Consider the following 19803-nt stretch of genomic DNA (forward strand, 5'->3'; position numbering starts at 1 on the left):
ATTTAGATTCCATTATAGGGGCCATCAATATCAAGTTGCAAGCCATTATCTCCAGGCCTAAACCATTGACAAGTAGGCCTCGAAGGCGTAGAGAGAGTAATGGATGGGTAGAATATAGTCTCTTTTGAGCAACCTCTCTCAACATCTTCTTCATTTAATAGACATTTACATTTCACGCACTAGATATCTCAGCATGTACATCCAAAAATCACATCCCAAGTTACTTAACAATCCTTTATCAACAAGTTTCTTGCATCGATAATAAGATTTAAACTCATAAATTTATGGATTATGAACTGAATTCTTATTAATTAGATTAACCTTGGTTAGTTAAATTTTTTTATCTTAATTGAAATATGCTATATATGACCAAAAGAAATTCAAAGATACACAAAATCCTAACAAAGCAAAACAAAACCAAACAACAAAAGAGCAGGTTGCCAGGAGTAAATATTTCTTAAAGTATTAAAAATATTTTTAAACAGAAAAATACGAAAACCAAAAATCAAAGCTTAAACTAAAAATAAAATAAAAAATATGAAAAATAATATTTAAAATATAATTATTTATTAAACTATAAAAAACCAACCCCGCGTTTACTGCGTCAACTTGAGTCATCTTCTCTTACCGTCCAAAGGTTTCCTTGAAAAGCTCCGACGAAAGAAAATAGCCAGAGAGAGAGGTCCATATTCATCGATCTCTCCCCTCATCGTATGTTCTTCTTCTTCTTCTTCACTTTCTATGGGAGATAGAAAAGACGATGTTAGAATCTACATAATCTTCTTCTTCTTCTTCGTCTGCAGCACCACCGGAGGAATCCTCCTCTGCCTCTACATCTTCCTCCCATCTACGCACAACCCTGAATCATGGTTCGCCATTCTCGGCCTCGTCCTCGTAGCCATTCCGTGGATCGTTTGGTTTCTCATTTATCTCTATCGATGCTTCAAACCCATGATCGTCGATGGCGGCGGTGACCGGAACATTCAAGATAACAACAACAACAAACCCTCCAGCACGCCAAAATCTGCCGCTGCACCATCGTCAGATGCCGCCGCTGTTGCCCGGCCTTCCGCCAGCAGCTACGAGTCCGCCTTCACTCATTCCCAAAATAATGGTGGCCCGCCGGATCAGGGAGCCGGAGGGGAACGCCACGTGCATTTTGGAGCCGTCGTGGTGGTGGAGAACGGATCGTCCCGAGGTAGTAATAGCAGCCAAAGCCAAAGAACCCATCACCGCAAGGCGGCCGTGGACCGTCGTAAAGAGTTTTCCGGCGAGTTAGATTGTCAGGAGGGTGAAGAAGCAATGTTAGAGAGTGAAAGACCTTTAACCTCAGTCACAGATCGATCATCGTGACGTGCGTCATGCCTTGCGGTATTGATTTCTTAATTTCTAATATGGAGGCAAAACGGTACACTTAATTTCTAATGTGGCGCCATACGCGTACGCATGCATGAGATTAGATCGTAGAGAGAAACCTTAATTAATTAATTGATTGATTGATTGATCAATCAATCACTTAATATGTGATTTGAAGGAGAAATTAAGGCCCAAAGAAGGAAGTTCGTACGTGGTATATGTTCTGGGTTCTGCATGTTTAAGCCATAAACGACGATGGTAGTAGTAAAAACAAGAATGTAGTTTAAGCAGTACTATTTGGTTTGCATGTCTTTTTTCTTTTATCATCTCTTTAATTCTGATAAAAAAAATCATCTCCTTAATTTTCTGATTTATTACTTTCTTTTAAAAAATCACTAGAATAAAATAGCAAATTACAAGTTGCTCGGTGGAAGTTTCTTTCTTTCTTTTCTATTTTTATCAATGAAGTCCAATAATTAAAAATTAATTATTACTACTTTCATTTGAAAAATAACTTTTTTTTTGAGAAAAAATGACTAAAATAGAACAACATATTACAAGTTGCTTTATGAATTTTTTTTTTGTAACATGCTCTATGCAAATTTTTTTATCAATGAAATTCAATAACTAAAAATCAGTTGTCACTTGTTTTTAGAAATAACTAGTTGTTTTTTTTTTGGGATAAAATAACTAGAATGGAATCATAAATTACAAGTTGTTTTGTATAAGTTCTTTTAGAAAGGTGAAAAAGTATTTTCACATTAAAAATGTTAGTTGACAAGCAAGTCTTAAGGATTATAAAATAATAATCACATTTTATGATACGTAATTTCAATTGTATATTTTTAAATATTTTTTTGTCATTATTCCTTATTAATATACAGTGATTCATTTTAATCAAATTAAAGCTGCTCCTAAACATAGATCCAAGGAAAAAAATAGATATGCTCATCCATATCACTCATTCTTTGGAACCTACATGGTTGAAGAACTAATGCCCCATTTAATATATTGAAAATCATTTGGTGAAAATGAAAATACATATAAAAATTGATATGAATATAAAATTTAAAAATATATTTAATACTTTCTTGGGAAACTGAAAAATTATCTTTATTTAATATTAATTTTTAAAATATGAAAAGATTAAAATGCCCTCATCCATTAATTGCAACCCAGATTAATTGCCAAGTGTACTGTCAAAAACAAGATCCCTTTCTCCTTCTCTCTTGCTTATGCCATTCCTCACTGAAACTCGTGAAACGACCTTTGGATGATCTTGAAGCTTTAACCAGAAGAATGAACCTAGCCTAGATACTTGTATGTGACTTTAATGACATTCATGGGGCTAAAGAGAAATCTGGAGGTGCCCCGGTCCACTTTGATAGGTGTAATAATTTCAAACGCAGAATTCACGCTTGCGCTCTCTTTCCCCAGCTTAATCTTCGGAATTGAAGGTGAAGGGTGCCATAGATTGCCCCACCATCGGAGTTTTCCCTAAGAAGTTGTTCCGCGAGAATTTGACTAGGTGACTGGTATATTTTGTAGAATCAAAGATGAAGAAAAATCGAACATCTAGATAAATCAAAGATGAAGCAGAAAAAGAAGACAAATTGAAGATATGGAGAAATCGAAGATGAAGCAGAGAAGAAGACGAAGCTGGAGTTCTGGGAAAAGGAAGAGTCATCGTCATCAAGCTTCAGCTAGATGCAATGGAGAAGAGGAGACGGAGGTGGCTGAGCAGAGGAGGTCTGAAATTGAACGTTAGAGCGAGGTTGATCCTGACCACCAATGCTGAGGACTGTCATTCACAGACCTAGTTCACCAGAAGATTCAGTGGGACGAGAGGGAGGAAGAGAGCTGATAATTCAGACAGGCCGAATTTAATTTGGGTTGGGTTTAATTTGGACCGACTTATTTAGATGTGGTTCAAAGTATCTTGCCTTATTAAAAAATTTAATATAGCTAAGTTCGACCCTCCTGTTAAGCTTGGCCAAATTTACCTACTCTACATACACAAAAAAACAATAATTTTAAATATTGGATTTATTTAAGTTGGGCTCAATTCTGGTTGGACTTATTTAAATCGGATTTAAAGTATTATACCTCCTTAAAAAAGCCAATATAACTAAGTCCAGCTCTAACTTTTTTTGGGCTGACCTGTTGAGCTTGGTCCGAATTGCCGGCTTTAGGGAGGAAGGGTAAAAAATGAAAAAGAATATATCAAATTGTAAAAGTGAGTTTTTTTTTAATGGAACATAATTCATTAGTTTTGATGGAAATGATTGCCATGTGAAAATTAAATTCAATCTCATTTTAACCAATTAACTAAACATGACAAATTTTTAATTCTATTTTCATCCTCTCAATTCCATTATACCAAAAAGGCTTTAAAAAGGAAGATAAAAGAAGGCATTGCAATTAAGATAATGGTAATTAATTAGAATGGTGCTCAATTCCCAGCGCCAGGAAGATGCGAGCATAATAGAATGTTCATTTGCTGGGGGGGGGGGGGGGGAAACCTGCTAGGGGCATCTTCGTTGCCATACCCATCGCCAGAAGAAATTCGCATTGATACATATGAAATAATTTCCCTTTTTTAATTAATTGAAAATAGTATTAAAAGTTTTCAATATGAAAATATGTTCACAAATCTATATTCAAATTTTTTTTCAAAGACTTGGTAGTTTAAAATATTTAAAGGCTTATTATTGTCCCAATATTTTTAAAAATAGAATAATTTTGTCTTGTCTAACAGTTTGACTATATTGATTGTTTATTTTGACTTGCCAACGCTAATGTTGATCCTCTTAATATTGATTGTTTAAAATATCACATTGATGTCCAAGTATGATTTGAGAGAAAGTTTCAAAGTAGTGGAAATTTGTTCCCACTTTGATCACTTCTCCCCTACTTTTATTATTTTTATTATTTTTTGCTCGTTTAAGATTTCTAAGAAAATTCTATAGTGCCCAGAAAAAAAGAGCAATATGGGCGAAGAAGAAGAAGCTATTCCGATATGCCACACCTTGTGTTCACTAATTTTCCAATAATAATCAGTGAACTCGTCATAGTCCAGATCAGTGAAGTTATTAACAATGAGGCTGTAGTTTGTTTTCATAGCAGCGTTTAGTACACATTTGAGATCCTTAAAGAATCTCCTCAGAGATTGGAGAGTGAGGGAAATCAAGTGGGGAAGACCCGAAACCACAAACGAATTATCCATTTGATTATCATCTTGAGATTCTAAAGGTTTAGTTACAATGCCAAAGGGATTGGTTTTATGATTGGCAAATACAAGAGAAAAAAGTATACGTAAAATGTCTTTTTGTTCGCAACAACAAACAAAAAAAAAAAAACGGAACCAAAATTAATTAACCATTCCCTACTACCATATCAAACCCATCCTTATCAAGAATGCTAGGGTGGTTGGGGAAGACAATCATGAATATATGAATACTAGGTAGAGCATCCAATCATTGCTTAGCTAAAAAGTTTACTTCAACATTTCTTTCTTGCGGCACGTGTTGGATTTTAACATCCCAAATCCCTATTGAGGATATTTCTTTTTTTCTTTTTTGAATATGCAATGGAAACTTCATTCTAACAAGAATAACAACTAGAGAACAAACAACTTACAAGGCAAAAGGAAATAGCAAATGAGAAAAACAAAGGAAAAAAAAAACCTAAAAACCACCCAATCCTAACTAATAGGTAGTTGGTTTAAAAGGTTAAAATCACAAGGGAGCCTATGGGCCAACTTAACAAGGAAGTTAGCCATCCTATTATCCTTACAATATACAAAGTTGAAATTAATGTTCCAATTTCTACACAGTAATTGCTTCATTGAATCAATTATGTCCATGTAAGGGTGGAAGCTAATGGAACATAAAAATGGATAACCACAATGGGATTTTTAAGTTTAGGCTTTGATAATAGTTAATTAAGGATAATTAGTCATTAATAACTATTGATGTGTTTGATTGTAGATTGACCATTATTGATGCTATTGAGCTTATTGGAGGCTTCATTTGATATTCATGGGTACTCTTAATTGGTAAATCAAGAGTTGAGGTAACCAAGAATTGAAGTATAGTATATTATTGTGTCCAGATTTACACTTTAAGCATTATTATAGGTGGGTTGAAATGAGCAAAATGAGGTTATGGATGAATATACTGATTTTGAATTATTACCCAAAAATGAAACATGATTCATTGTGATGACGTGTTTGGTGATTATATTTATATAAATGCTATATGATATTGGAACATGAGATGTTAAGCTTAAATTGCCTATGAGATGAATGTGTTAATATGATGAGTGGTCATAATTAATAATGTTGGAAGATATGTGGTAAGCATACATATTTGTGATGAAATGCTTGATGATTATATTTTTATAAATGTTATTAGGTATTTGAAATATAAATTATAGGCTTAAATTGGCTATGAGTTGATTATATAATAAGCTATTATAAATTATAAGATATATAGTAAACTGTGATAATCATGAGAGTTTTAGAAATTATGAGGATGGTAAATTACTATGATATGCATGAGCTTATATTTGCATTTGTTGATTGAACTTGTATGATTACAATGGGTGGGAGTTCACTTTAGCATTGTAAAGGAATTATGATAGAAAATTCACGTGGTGTAGCTTCTACTGAGTTTGCACATAGTGGTTGGCATACTTCATTATTATATGTGCTTAGTATTGCCAACAACCTATGGGTACGGCATGAGTTGGGCACAATGCTTGGTATCACCTGTCTTAGATTGGATGGTATAGGTCGGACACTTATGACACCCTAAAATTCAAGTAGGGGGAATCCATGGTTCAAGAGTAAGTGTGGGAGCCTTTAGCCTTGTGACCTTTCACAATTAGAGAGCGAGGCTAGTCCAATCATATAAGCTAGACCTATATGAGATAATAGTCCATGAATTTGGTCAGATGATATAAGGAGTGGTAAAAGGTGGTTGCATTTTTCATGTGAAACACATTATAAAGATGCATTGTGAATCATGTTTGTTTACCTTATGTGATATTAAACACTTAATATGCTGGAACTCAGGCCTCATCTTATCAAGAAACAACTCGGCCTTCCAGTACTCATCATCATGATGACTCAAGTAGGTAAAGTACTTAGATAGCTCATTGAACTTTGCTATAAATTCCTCCTCATTCATATTTTCCTGCTGGAGTTTGTGAAATTTTTCCTCTTTCTCTGCTCAGAATGAGGCTAGGAAATAATGGGCAAAGAATCGTCTCTTAAATTCTCTCCATGTCAACTATGAACCATCTACTTGTCTTACACTTTCTCACCATTACTTCGTTGCATCTTTGAGCATAAATGTGGCTAAGAGAACCCTCTGCTCAGTCATACAGGTCATGACTAAGAAGATGATCTCAAGCCTATCGATCCACTTCTTAGCTACTCCATCCTCCATAAAACCCTTAAAAGAAGGAGGATTCAACTTTATGAACCACTTCAAAGCCATATCGATAGAGCCTTCTGACTCACTCGTCCTAAGTTGTACCAGACACATTAGCCTTTCAGGAATACTTTCCTCATAATATTCTCCATCTCTATGTCTATGTACCTCAGTGTGCACATCATTTCAAGCTTCCTCTTAGTCAACCCCAACTCTCTCAACTATCATGCTGCTTTCCCCAAGTCTCTTTTTGAGAATCTCTTCATACTTATGCATTTTTCTTTAGATGTCTATCATCATACACCTCAATTCATCTAAGGCATTGTCTTTGTTACCCTATTGAGGTCTTGGTTGTTGCTCTTGGTTTATCGGTTCCTGTTTCGATGTTTGTACATTCTCTAGTGCATTTCCAACATTCTTGGCTCATGTTTGCACCATATTCTCCCCTCCTAAGAATGGAAGCAATCTCAACAAGGAAAAAGGGAATTAGCACTAGTTCGGTGAGGGAAATAACAAGTGTAATGGGATATTGCCAATTATCTATATGCAATGCACAACAATCTCAATCACATATTTAAACAAACACCAGACCAGTTCTCAAAACTAGAGAAACTGTTACTAAGTTGTAATATTCTCACTCTCCTAAACACAATTAACCAATATAATTCATGGTAATCATAACATTAACTCAAAGAGTAATTACCAAAGTTTAATTCAAAAGCAAGGGATCCCAAGTTTTTCAAAATCCAAATGAGTTCAAACTATCAGAGCTTCTTATATCAGAGTAAAAATAAGATATGAAAGTATAGGATACCTCAGAGGAGTGAAATAAATAAAAAACAAGTGAAAAAAAATTCTTTAAATGTGTGATAGGGCAATGCATCATGGCTCGTGTACGCTGCGCCATGGCGTGTTGCTCTCTGTGCCACATGTCATGGCTCAGGTGCCATGTGCCATGGCATGTTGCACGAAAATTTAACAAATTTTGTTGTCATTTGATGGTACAATTGAAGAAATTTCAATGCTCTCCAATTCTTCATCTGACATCTAAATGATGTGATCTAGGTGTCTACGAAAAACTCTTAATATGAACAGACTAATGGCATAGGTTTCACTTTTAAAATAAGTCACAATAGGAAGTTGGACACCCAAACTCATTTTGATCGCTTTTCACAATTTTCACATAAAAATGGTGTCCAAAACCCTCAACAATTGCTAATAGTCTTTCCTGACACCTAGACTATGTCTATTAGACTTAGGACTACCAGTAAAATACGTCGCACACACTTAAACCATAGTATAATAACAATTCACTCTTCAACCCCTTTTTATCAAAAATAGAAAGGGAGGCAAATAGTCATTGCATTACACCCAAATTAATCAAAACATGTTCAAATCATTATTTTTAGCCCTATAAATGTATATATCTCAACATACACAAATGCCTAAGGCCTAAAATACAAATAAGACATTTCCAACAATAAAATAGTGTAAATATAATGGCATGTAACCTAGAATTAGCAATCATATACTATTACACAAAGAAAATCTAAACTAGAGGCATACAGTAGGAATATGCTAATTCTTAACCTCCTAAGTCTTCTCCCTCTCAACACCAGAGCTAAAGCCTGAAAAGTGTTAAATAAAAGGGGTGAGTCTAGTCACTCAGTAACTAAAGTAAAACTTACCCTATATAATTATATATTAATTATAAAACAAGCATATGCATATAAAACTAAGTACACAAAACACGTTTACACACATTATAACTCATCATTGCTCATTCTATAACATCTTTGTCTCACATATATTACGCACATTGTCACCATAGTCTTAGATATATGACCATGACCCCTTATTCATGCAACTTGCCACAACTCAACACGTGTGACATGTTATATATCTATTTAGACAATGATCAACTAACCTTATATCTTCTTTATTTCCTCAGAACAAAATTATGGGCTATAACATTGATTAGGGCTTCATCCGTGTGATTGGACTATCCAAGCTCACCAATCGTAAGGTGTGACTCAGCTAAAGATCACATGACTCACTCTTCAACCACGGGTTTCTCCATTCTTAAATCTCTAGGGTATCTCATATCCTAGACTATTCTCCTCATTGAATCAGTGGAGATAGCTAGATTTTAGTCCCTCAACAAACTATGGGACAGTCCCTCGACAAACTGTGGGATAATGCTATATCCTCATGTACCCGAGGGCAACCTAAATACCACATGAATTTTCTCTACTCCTAATCCCTAAACGAATTCCCACCCACTGATCATGCCATAAACAATGCTCACTCTTTTCATACTTTTATTTATTGTTTATCACAATCACACGTTAGGTTCACAATCATGCACTACCCAAGTGAATGTTCAATAATATTTTCTTACATTCTCCTCACTTATTACACTAATCCATTTCTTCATTCACACACATTTACCTCAATACAACAACACATTCATCTTCCCAAAGATATATGCATGTTCATAGTTTAAAGCCATCTTGATTTCACATTTTTCATTTCAAGCCAAAAATAACATTATACATATTTAAATTCTCATACACTTATTGAAGATAATATATGCTTTTACATTAAAATTCAATCGATGCATGCAACATTCACAATTCACAATTAGAAATCAATTTACAATCAATTGACATATAATTACCTAAAGTAGGATTTCCCCTAGTTACCTCAAATCTTTGAGTGGTCAAAGGTTTGCCCCTTAATTTACTAGCTTTCAAGCTTGAATTTTCAATCTAATAGGTGACCAAGAGCCAAAACTACAATCAATCATATTGAATTCTCATCAACATTACTAACTCAAGCATTAAACCCTCAATCTCTACTTTTAAATTGCCTAATATTCACTCCATAAAAATTTGAGCCTATCTCTTAGGTTTATTAATTACCTTTAGTCCCTAATAACATCAATGAACTATTAAATTTTCATTAATGGATTCACAATCTTCCAACCACCCATAATAAATGAAATTTTTAGATATTAATGGTGCCCAACAACTCAAGACACCAAAAATTCATTATATTAGATTTAGATACTCTAATTTACTCTCATTAACTCCTAACTCCATTTGAGTCAATAAATTCAGACCCGTAACCTATATAGACTGAAATTATCATCGTCATTCAAACCTTAACTCAAATTCTTGAAAAAATGGAAGAGGAAAGAAGAGAAAGGGTTTAAGAATCTTACCTTAGATGATTTTGAAGCTTTATACCTTCTCAAATCCTCTCTTAGATTGTGCCTTAGTAGATCTTGGTGCGTTTCTTCCATTTCCCTCTCATTTCGTTTCTGTTTTTGTCTCATTTCGTGACTAATATTTGCAAAATTTGCACCATGTATTGTGGTGCCTCTTCCCACGCGCCACGACATATGGCACAGAGAAGGAAGTTCTCACTTAATGGCTTTATGCAATGTGGTGCACCACGGCATGTGGCATAGAGGCTTTTTAGCTTTTTTCCCCTACTTTCCGGTCCCTAAATGACCCCATTTCACTTTAGACCTAAATGATACCTGAAATTCTAACTAAAAATACTTATTATTTTCCTCTGACCACACACCACATTAACTTACTTAATTATCCTTATTAATCTTAATAAATCAAGGAATTAAAAATTAGAATGTTACAGGCTGTGGCTTAATGTGCTCTGGCTATGGCTAAGTGCCTCTGCTGAGCAAAAATGACCCTTTTAACCCTATTTTGACTTGTTTTCTACTCTAAATGTGCTTTGTGCTTCCCAAATACTTTTTACTTTGATTTATAATGGTTAAATGACATTCTAAACTTGGTTTTGAGATTAAATAATTTATAAAATTTTGTCTTTATAAAGTTTTCTTACTTAACTTTATGAGTTTTCAAATAGCCAAGGTTGATCATTTAATGCCATTATATCTTTTATTGTTGATTAAATTCATTATAATTACTATGGTAGTTCTACTTTAAGGTTAAATGTGGGCTAATTATGTGTTTAAGTGGAGGTTTTACAATTTGATATTAGATTCTTGATCTAGTGCTTGTGTTTATGCATTGAGTATTTAGAAAGTTGGTAATATGTATTCTATACATATCTTTCCCTTTGTATAGTTAAAGGTTTATTATTTGTATTTACTCTTCTAGGTTGGCCTTCATTCTTAGGAGGGGAGAATGGATAAATTAGCATATTTATCCTTGTGGCAATGAAATTTTAAGACAAAAAAAAAAAGAAAGAAAAATCCAATTAGATATTAATAAGAATGTACATAATTGAAAGAGGATATATCTAATTGAGTTATGGAAATCACATTTTCTTGTTATATTGTACTAGATGTGTGGCAAAAATATCTATATGTTGATTGAATTCTCTCATTATTTCTCCAACAAACTTGGTCATTGAAGGAAGTTGTTTGAATACTTATCTAAAAGTTCCTCTTTTAAAGAGGAGGTTTATACACATAGTGTGGCAAGAAAATGGAATTTAAGTAAAATGAAGAAGTCAAAGATCTATAAGTTAGTAATAGATGATATGTTTGAAAAAAAAAATAATTGGTAACAATTTACACTTGTTAGGACTTGATTAGAGGAAATGACTGCAATGTGGATATATTATTGAATCATGGAGAAACACACACACACACACACACACACACACACACACACACACACACAAAAAGAGAGAGAGAGCTATTGGAAAGTTTTATTGGTAACAAAGAAGTCAAGAAAATGTCAAATCCTAAGGGCATTACTGTATAGTTTAGTACTAGAAATAGATTACATAATTGACAAGGTGAATTGGAGCCGCAAGTAACAATCACCCTATAAACCATTGTTATGTGGATAGTGGATTTTTTTAGAATAAGAAATTTAAATATTGATTAAGTTGATGGGTAAATGATATATGGAAGGATTTACATATATAATGATGTTAGGTGCTTTATAGTGAGAATAAGGCCCAAACAGGAGTAGTGAAGACACTCTATAATGTGAGAATCAAGAATGTTTAATGAATGAAGAACTTTTTATTTGAAGTTTAAATCTATACATAGAGACTTATTATACTTAAAAATGAATATGTATGTCTTTTGAAGATTTCTTCACATTAAAGTTTGCATGAACCTTTGTTCTCAAGACAAATGATTTGGTGAAAAAGATTATTTCTTTGGCGATTTAAGGTCTTATGCCAAAAGCACTTTCGAATTGTCTACTTGAAAGACTTATCCTTTCAAACAAATTATGACAATTAGATACTTTCTCATAAACAATTGAACAAAATATTTCTCAAACTTTATGTTTAGAAATGGAAAGTTTGTCCATTTTTGAGGTCTCTCTCTCTCTCTCTCTCCCCCCTCCCTTCCTCTCTCTCTTGATAAGGAATGAAAAGGTTTGAGCAAGCATAAAATCACAAGGTATATTTCTATATGCAGTGGCGGAGCTAGGACTCTGAGTTAGGAGGTACGAACTAATTTAATAAAAAATCATTATTTTTTTAAAATAGTAATAATTATGCTAGGATAAAAATTATAATAACACAAATAAATTTATCATTATTTTTCATTTTAAAAATTATGTTGGATAAGTTGATATGGTCTTTTATTATAAATATGCTATTCACATTTTATTTAAATCATTAAAATATTATATATTTAATAAGTTTTTAAACCTAACTATTTTTTATTTAGTTCAAAGGGGGCAAAATATTAAAATAAGGAGTGTAAAGTTGTAAATTTTACATGTCCCACTTGTAATTTTCTCCAAAGTAAGATGCACCCCCTCACTCCAATATGGCTCTGCCACTGTCTATATGTATAGTAATCTATTTGTGAAATAAAGTCTCAATTGTCAAGTCTAATATGTTCAACGCCCATTTAAAAAAAAGAGTTATAAATGAGTGAACATGAAATATTAGCATTTATGGATAGCTAAATGTAGGGCATCAAGGATTATTATTATTAAATTATCATTAGAAGTTAAGGATTCATAATAGGTACTGGATTAACTCTAGAGGGTATTATACAAATTTGATAAAAGTATTGCAACTGATATTGATGAATAGACGTAAATTAGGTTAAGTCATTGATTCTAAACTTTAAGGAAGTTGTGAAAGAAATGAACCTGATAAGAGGATCGAGCTTGTGTCCTAAGGGATATAAGGATAGTTATAACTTTGATGTTCATAAGGGTAAGGAACTTTAGTTTATAGTGGAGAATTGTAATAACATTTGATTTTTCCCTTATTATGTTGGGATATCAATTGTGGGTATGTGTGTTTTGTGAAAGAAATGGACCTGATGAGAGGATCGAACTTGTGTCCCAGGGGATATAAGGATAGTTATAACTTTGATGTTAATAAGGGTAAGGAACTTCAGTTTATAGTGGAGAATTGTAAGAACATTTGTTTTTTCCCTTATTATATTGGGATATCAATCTTGTGTATGTGCGTGTGCTTGCAGATGCACTATAATTGTATGAGAATGGTATGGTGCTTCTTTAGAGCTTGTTGACTGTTGTTTTGGGAATGAAATTAAAATTACATATTACACTTATTGATCTCCATAATTAATTATAATACAATTAATTATTTTCAAATATGCTCATTGTTGTCAAATGTTAGATAAAATAAAAAATTTTTAGTTGAGATAATTATAAATCTATTTAAACTTTTTTGGATATATTGAACTCTTATGAAGTGAGTTTTACCCTTTTTAAACATTATAAAGATGAAATCATATAAACTATGCTCATTTCATCTTTTCAAACATACTTGATCTTTACTTGCTCCTACTAAATAACGTTTTATCTGAATTGGAAAAAATTTTGAGAATTTTTCTTTAGGATTTGACTAATGGGGACAAAAAACTTCACCTTTTCTCTTGGGATAGAATTACTATAAACGGAAAAGTTGGGGGGCTTGGTCTTAAGAAGCTAAAGAATCAAAATATTATTTTCATCATGAAGCTTTGTTAGGGCTTCATTAATAAGCCTAACTATCTTTGGGTATATATTTTCTGTGATAAATACAAATGCAATAAACCCAAAATTCTAATAGTAATTAAACCAAACACTTGCTCTTATACTTGGAGTAGCATTTACAAGGGTTGGGATAAATTCATGACTCATATAGGTTGGAAAGTTGACAAAGGAAATCAAATATTCTTTTGATATGATAAATGATCTCCGCTCCCTAACCCTCTTATTAAGCATGCATTTCTCAATGCCAATTTTATTCTCCATGTTAGGGCTTCTGACTTTCGCAAGAATACAAGAGGATGGAACATAGATCTTTTAGGTTGCTATCTCTACCCTAATGTGATTAAACGAATCTCACTCATGCAACCTTCTAACCAAGAAGGTGAAGAAGATATCCCTTTTGGGAGACCATCCTCTGATAGCAACTTTTCCATCAAATCTGCTTATAGAGCCATGAAATCCTATAAGGAACAACATCACTCTAATATATGGACTAAGATATGGAAATGGGCTACACATAAAAAATAAAATATTTTCTATAGAAGGATACTTCGAATCGTCTCCAACTCAATCACAAGCAAACAACTGGAAATACTCTCTATCAATGTACCTATCCCCATGGTTGTAACTCCCTTGACTCTTCAATTCATATTTTACACGATTGTGAGGAAGCTAAAGAGGTTTAGTTAAAATTATTTAATCCAACAAATTTTAACACCATCTTCTCTCTTGATGTGTAGGATTGGATAATCTGGAATGCAAGGATTGAAGCAGGCACCTTAAAATAAGAAGAATGCCCTAGTAGAGACTCTTTACACAAGCTTACTGGAATATCTAGAAAACTAGATGCAATAATTAATACTTGAAAGATGAGGTCCCAGACAACGATATTGGCTTCTCCACCACCCAGCAAATAAACAATGATTTGAAATTTCTATCCAAAATCACCCGGTTGGGAAAAAAAGACTATACAAATGGCACTAAATAGAGCCCACCTGAACTTGGATGGGTTAAACTTGACACAAACGGCTCTGTTAATATTAATGGTGCAGCAACTTGTGAAGACATTATCAGAGATGATAAAGAAAATTGGTTTAAAGGATTTTCCAAATACCTAGGATGTCAATCTAGCATAACTAATGAGAATTTTTGAAGGTCTTAACCTTTGTTGGAATGTGAACTTGCCTAAAGTCAATGTTCATTCTAATTCAATAGAGGCATTGTCACTCATTAATTGCTCCTACTTTGAGAGTCATCTATTATCAGACACTATCAAAAAAAAAAAAAAGAGAACTTACTATGAGAGATTGGATAGACACATTTTACTACGTTTATAGAAAAGTAAATAGATGTGCTGACTTCTTAACCTACCGGTCGAGTTTTGATGTCTTCGATATCATGATTTTTGATGTTCTCCTGCATGATTGTAGTAATCTTATAGTTTTAGATATAAATAGATTTTAGCCTCTTTGTATGGTTTTGCCGTGACTTTATAATAAAAAAACATTTTGTACTAAAAATATCTATTTTTAATATTCAAATCATAATATTTTAAAAATTTAAATAACATAAAATGGAAAGAATACACGATAAACTAAGAAAAAATACTACACATTTAGTTTTATATATTTACAGTATTTTTTAATTAAATCAAGGCATGCAAATTATTTATAAATTATTTATGTTATAATAGATTCTTGTTATAAATATTATTTTTTTTACAACACTTATTATTAATATTATTAAATTAATTATTAATCCATTAAAAAAACCATGAATAAAAATATTATATATATATATATATAAAGACAAAGTGACAAGTTTTTAGTTTACCACAAACTCTTTGGCAAAAAGTAAAAAAAAAAAAAAAAAATTACCCATAAACTAAGTACGTAATCTGGTCCCCAAAAAAAAAAAAAAAGTACGTAATCTCGCGTAAATTTGAGTCAATTTTGAAATTTCCGTCGGAGTGAGCATTCCTTACGCGTAAACCCAAATCTCGAGGCCTTTCCTTAACGCGGATCCCCGGCATCGTTGTCTTCTCCTTCCTCTTCCTGTCACTCAACTCCATCGCATCAAGTTTTCAAGCGAAGCGCATCTTCTGTGTAGTTTTCTGACTTCGATTTCCTCAATTTCATTCAATCATCGATACAGCACCCAACCCTATTATCATGGTGCAACCGGCGGCTAATTCCCAATCCAACCAGCAGTTCTTGAGCTCCGTCCTCTCCCAGCGTGGCCCATCGGCGCTTCCGTACACCGAAGATACCAAATGGCTCATCCGTCAGCACCTTCTTAATCTCACCACCAACTTCCCTTCTCTTGATCCTAAAACTGCTACTTTCACTCACAATGATGGACGCTCCGTTATCCTCCTCCAAGCCGATGGGACAATTCCGATGACCTTTCAAGGCGTCACGTACAATATCCCAGTCATTATATGGCTGATGGAGTCATACCCTCGTCATCCACCTTGTGTGTATGTGAACCCGACCCGAGACATGATCATCAAGCGCCCTCATCCCCATGTCAGCCCATCCGGTCTGGTTTCTGTGCCTTACTTGCAGAATTGGATATACCCAAGTTCCAATTTGGTTGATCTTGTGAAAAATTTGAGTGTTGTTTTTGGTCGCGATCCACCGCTTTATTCCCAGCGTAGAGCACCGCCACCTTCATCGAACCCTAATTCGAATTTCGGGGTTAATCCAAGTGGCAGTTTGTCCGGTATTTCGTCGAGTTTGGGGTCTACGGCTGGGTATGCTCACCCGCCGATTCCTCCGAGGACCTATCCGCCTTCTCCTTATGGTAGTGGTGGGGCAGCTGCTCGGGTTCAATCACAGACTCACACGGAGGATCCAACGGAGGTTTACAAGCGGAATGCCATCAATAAGCTAGTGGAGATGGCACATATTGATGTTTCTGGACTGAGGAAGACGAGGGAGGTTGAAATGGAAGGGTTGTTCAATTTGCAGGTGGTATTGAGGCAGAGAGAGGAGCAAATTAATAAGGGTTTGAAGGAAATGCAGGAGGAGAAGGAAGCTTTGGAGCAGCAATTACAGATGATTTTGATGAATACAGATGTTCTAGAGGGATGGTTGAGAGACAATCAAGGGAAAAAGCTGGGAAATGTAGAGGACATTGATGATGTTTTCGAATGCGTGGATGTGCTTTCAAAGCAAATGCTTGAGTGCACAGCAGTTGATTTGGCTATTGAAGATACTGTCTATTCACTGGATAAGGCAGTTCAGACAGGCGCCATACCATTTGATCAGTACTTAAGAAGTGTGAGGGCTCTTTCAAGAGAGCAGTTCTTTCAACGTGCTACAGCTTCGAAAGTCAGAGCTGCTCAGTTGCAGGCTCAGGTTGCTAATATGGCTGCCCGGAATTCACATTATGGAAGGTAGCGGAGGGCACATGGTTGCTTTCATGTCTGATGAAGGTATATCATTAGGTCGGAATCCTTCATTGTGGGCTCAGTATCAAATTTGTTGATTACGTAGAGTCAGTGCTTCTTGCCAATATAGCATAAATTGGTGAGTACTTCAAGAACTTCGGTTGAGGTCAAAACTTGTTAGGCAGGACATGACGCTGGTCTCCTGTTCTTATACAGACATAAACACGTTTAACAATTTTGGTGTCTGGGCTTGTTAGCGATTGTTTTGAAGTAAACCTATAGATTGTAGATTTGGCTTTCTTTGTATCTGTTAATTCGGAAAGGGATTGGTATATCATGATATATATTTTTTGTTCTTTAGAAAATAAATTCTTGCATCTATTGGTTCTTTAATTGCATCATATAACTTGTGCAATAAGTAAATGTCAAGGCTCTGTTTGCTTTGCTGGGGTAATTTTTCTTAATTACATTTGATTTTTGTGTTGTTATTTTTTAATTATGCTTTCTCAGGCTGTATTTGGATTCATGGATTCAATAAGCATTCAGGTTTACGTTTTTCTTATCATAAAGTTAGACTAGCAGGGGAGTGTGGTTTTAGACTAATCTTGGAATCAATTGTTATAGTCTCGGACAAATTTCTCCATAGGTTTTTTCTAACACCCCCCCCCCGGTTTTTTTTTTTTTTTTTTGAAGTAGTAGTGAGAGTTTATATAGAGAGGCTTGTTATTTGAAATATGCTACTCATCAAATATGGTTGCAAGCAACAAAGTGATGTGCCTTTATTTGCAGAAGTTGATGAAGGTAGCTTTTCAGTCAGGGGATTTTTGAAATCCTACTTTATACATGCTGCATTCTGTAAAGATTCCTTCAATATATTAAAAGAAAATTTATTGAAAAGGGAAAGAAGTTCGTAGTAGGATAGTTGTTCTACTTGATAAAGGCCCCAATGCAAAAAATGACTGGACTGAAGTACCTCATCACCCAAATAAAGTTTTCGTTCCATTCCCAAGTTCAAAGGGGCTCCCTAAAAGAAACCATGGTCAACTTTATAGAGAATTGTTTTATATCTTGTCATAGGAGGATTCCTTGTCCTATTCCATTAAAAAACCAAGAAGCCTTAATGACAGTGGGCAGGAGCTTTTCTGTATAGATGTGACTCAGTTGTATGTTTAATGAAATGTTCATGGCAGCAGGTTGTCTAGTAAATTAATTGAGTTGGAATTTTATAATTCCTGGGTCTTGGATCCTTCATTGTTTATGTTCATTAGAAGGCAAAGTATGTAATAGCCATATAAGGGCAGGTGAGGATGAATTCTTTTCCAACAGGAATGTAATTAAAAGTGGATGAGGTTTTGTAGCTGTTTAGACATGGTTCAAGAAGAGTAAATTTCTCTTCTGGATAGTCATCATCTAAATTTGATTTTTTAACCCTCTTGCTTTGTGGATTTTATTTGTTAATACAATATAGTGATGCTTGGTTACAATGTTTCTTCAGTAGAAATTTAGAGGTGTTGATGGCATTGAAATGGTTGTTGATGAAGTGAAAAGGTGCAAATAAGGCAGAGGGGCCTTATTGCGTCCTGTTAATATGGGTAAGTAGTGTTTTGGTTTGATTGCATGTTTGTTGGGGGCTTAGTATGGGTTGCTTAAGTTTCACATCGAGTACTATGAGCTCTTGGTGTGGTACTTAAGGAGAGATTCTTTTCCATTGGGTACGCATTTTTAAGGGTGGGTTATTCATGCCTGCTTGGGTCCTTTTGATCAGTGAGAAGGACAAATGAATTGACGTAGATATGGCCACTACAACATTAACTCCTTATGATTGGTGCTATGATAAGGCCGATGTGGTATGAAATGTTTAAATTCCACATCAGATGACTGTTGTGGTAGCTAAGGAGAGTAATACTTCGACCCTGATAGTTCTTTTCACAGGTGGGTTTGTCATACCTCCTTGAGTTCTTTTATATTCAATATTTAATATTCTGTTTAATACCAAAGAGGAAAACCAAAAGAACTAGAGAGTTTTGAAATTGGATTAGTTTGGTTTGTTTAACAAATGTACTGATGTCTAAAACATTTAATTGGCGAGAGAATTTTTTGTGACTAAATTCCTGTTCAAGAACATCTAAGCTGAGAGAAAATTAAAGGAATAAATGAACTGAACAAATATCTTAGTCACATGTTTGCCAATCCCCATCTGTAAATGCTAAAAAATGAAAAGAAGAATCCTCATCAAAGAACAGGATAGTGGCAGGTGGTGGCAATCGAGAGAAACTGTCAGTGATGCTGTCTCCTTGATATGCAGAATAACAGAGACATGACCCAGAGCTTGATTAGTCTGAGACACACCAGATCAATAAAAGGCTGTTATAAATTATTCCCTCCCTATTTAAATATAAGAGAAAATAATCAATTCACATAGTTTAAGAAATTTGGTTAAGTATAATAATTATATCTGAAATTAAAAAAATTAGACTAAATTATCCTTATAATCAATGATAAAAATTTGTTTAGTGAAAATAAAAATTGATTTTATGAGAGACAATTTGGGAAAATGTGATGAATGCTTCTTGAAACTTGTAGTTTTGCTTCTAAATAAAAACAAAGAGACACATGGTAGTTTCTCTTATATTTAAAA

General features: G+C 34.1%; 2 protein-coding genes across 2 annotated transcripts; both read left to right on the forward strand.

Moving 5' to 3' along the window:
- Positions 1-708: 708 nt before the first annotated feature.
- On the forward strand, positions 709-3136 carry LOC129287745 (uncharacterized). Its single transcript, XM_054923971.1, has 2 exons — positions 709-1371; positions 2905-3136. Exon 1 carries the CDS (start codon positions 742-744, stop codon positions 1351-1353), a length of 612 nt encoding a protein of 203 aa, XP_054779946.1. The 5' UTR covers positions 709-741; the 3' UTR covers positions 1354-1371; positions 2905-3136.
- A 12602-nt stretch (positions 3137-15738) lies between these two features.
- LOC129288617 (protein ELC-like) lies at positions 15739-17558 on the forward strand. The gene has a single exon (XM_054925286.1). The coding sequence runs from the start codon at positions 15943-15945 to the stop codon at positions 17173-17175; it is 1233 nt and encodes a 410-aa protein (XP_054781261.1). The 5' UTR covers positions 15739-15942; the 3' UTR covers positions 17176-17558.
- The last annotated feature ends 2245 nt before the right edge of the window (positions 17559-19803 follow it).

This window comes from Prosopis cineraria, unplaced genomic scaffold (assembly GCF_029017545.1).
Source record: "Prosopis cineraria cultivar Desert tree isolate PC_DT_omini unplaced genomic scaffold, ASM2901754v1 PC12, whole genome shotgun sequence".
Lineage (NCBI taxonomy): Eukaryota > Viridiplantae > Streptophyta > Magnoliopsida > Fabales > Fabaceae > Prosopis > Prosopis cineraria.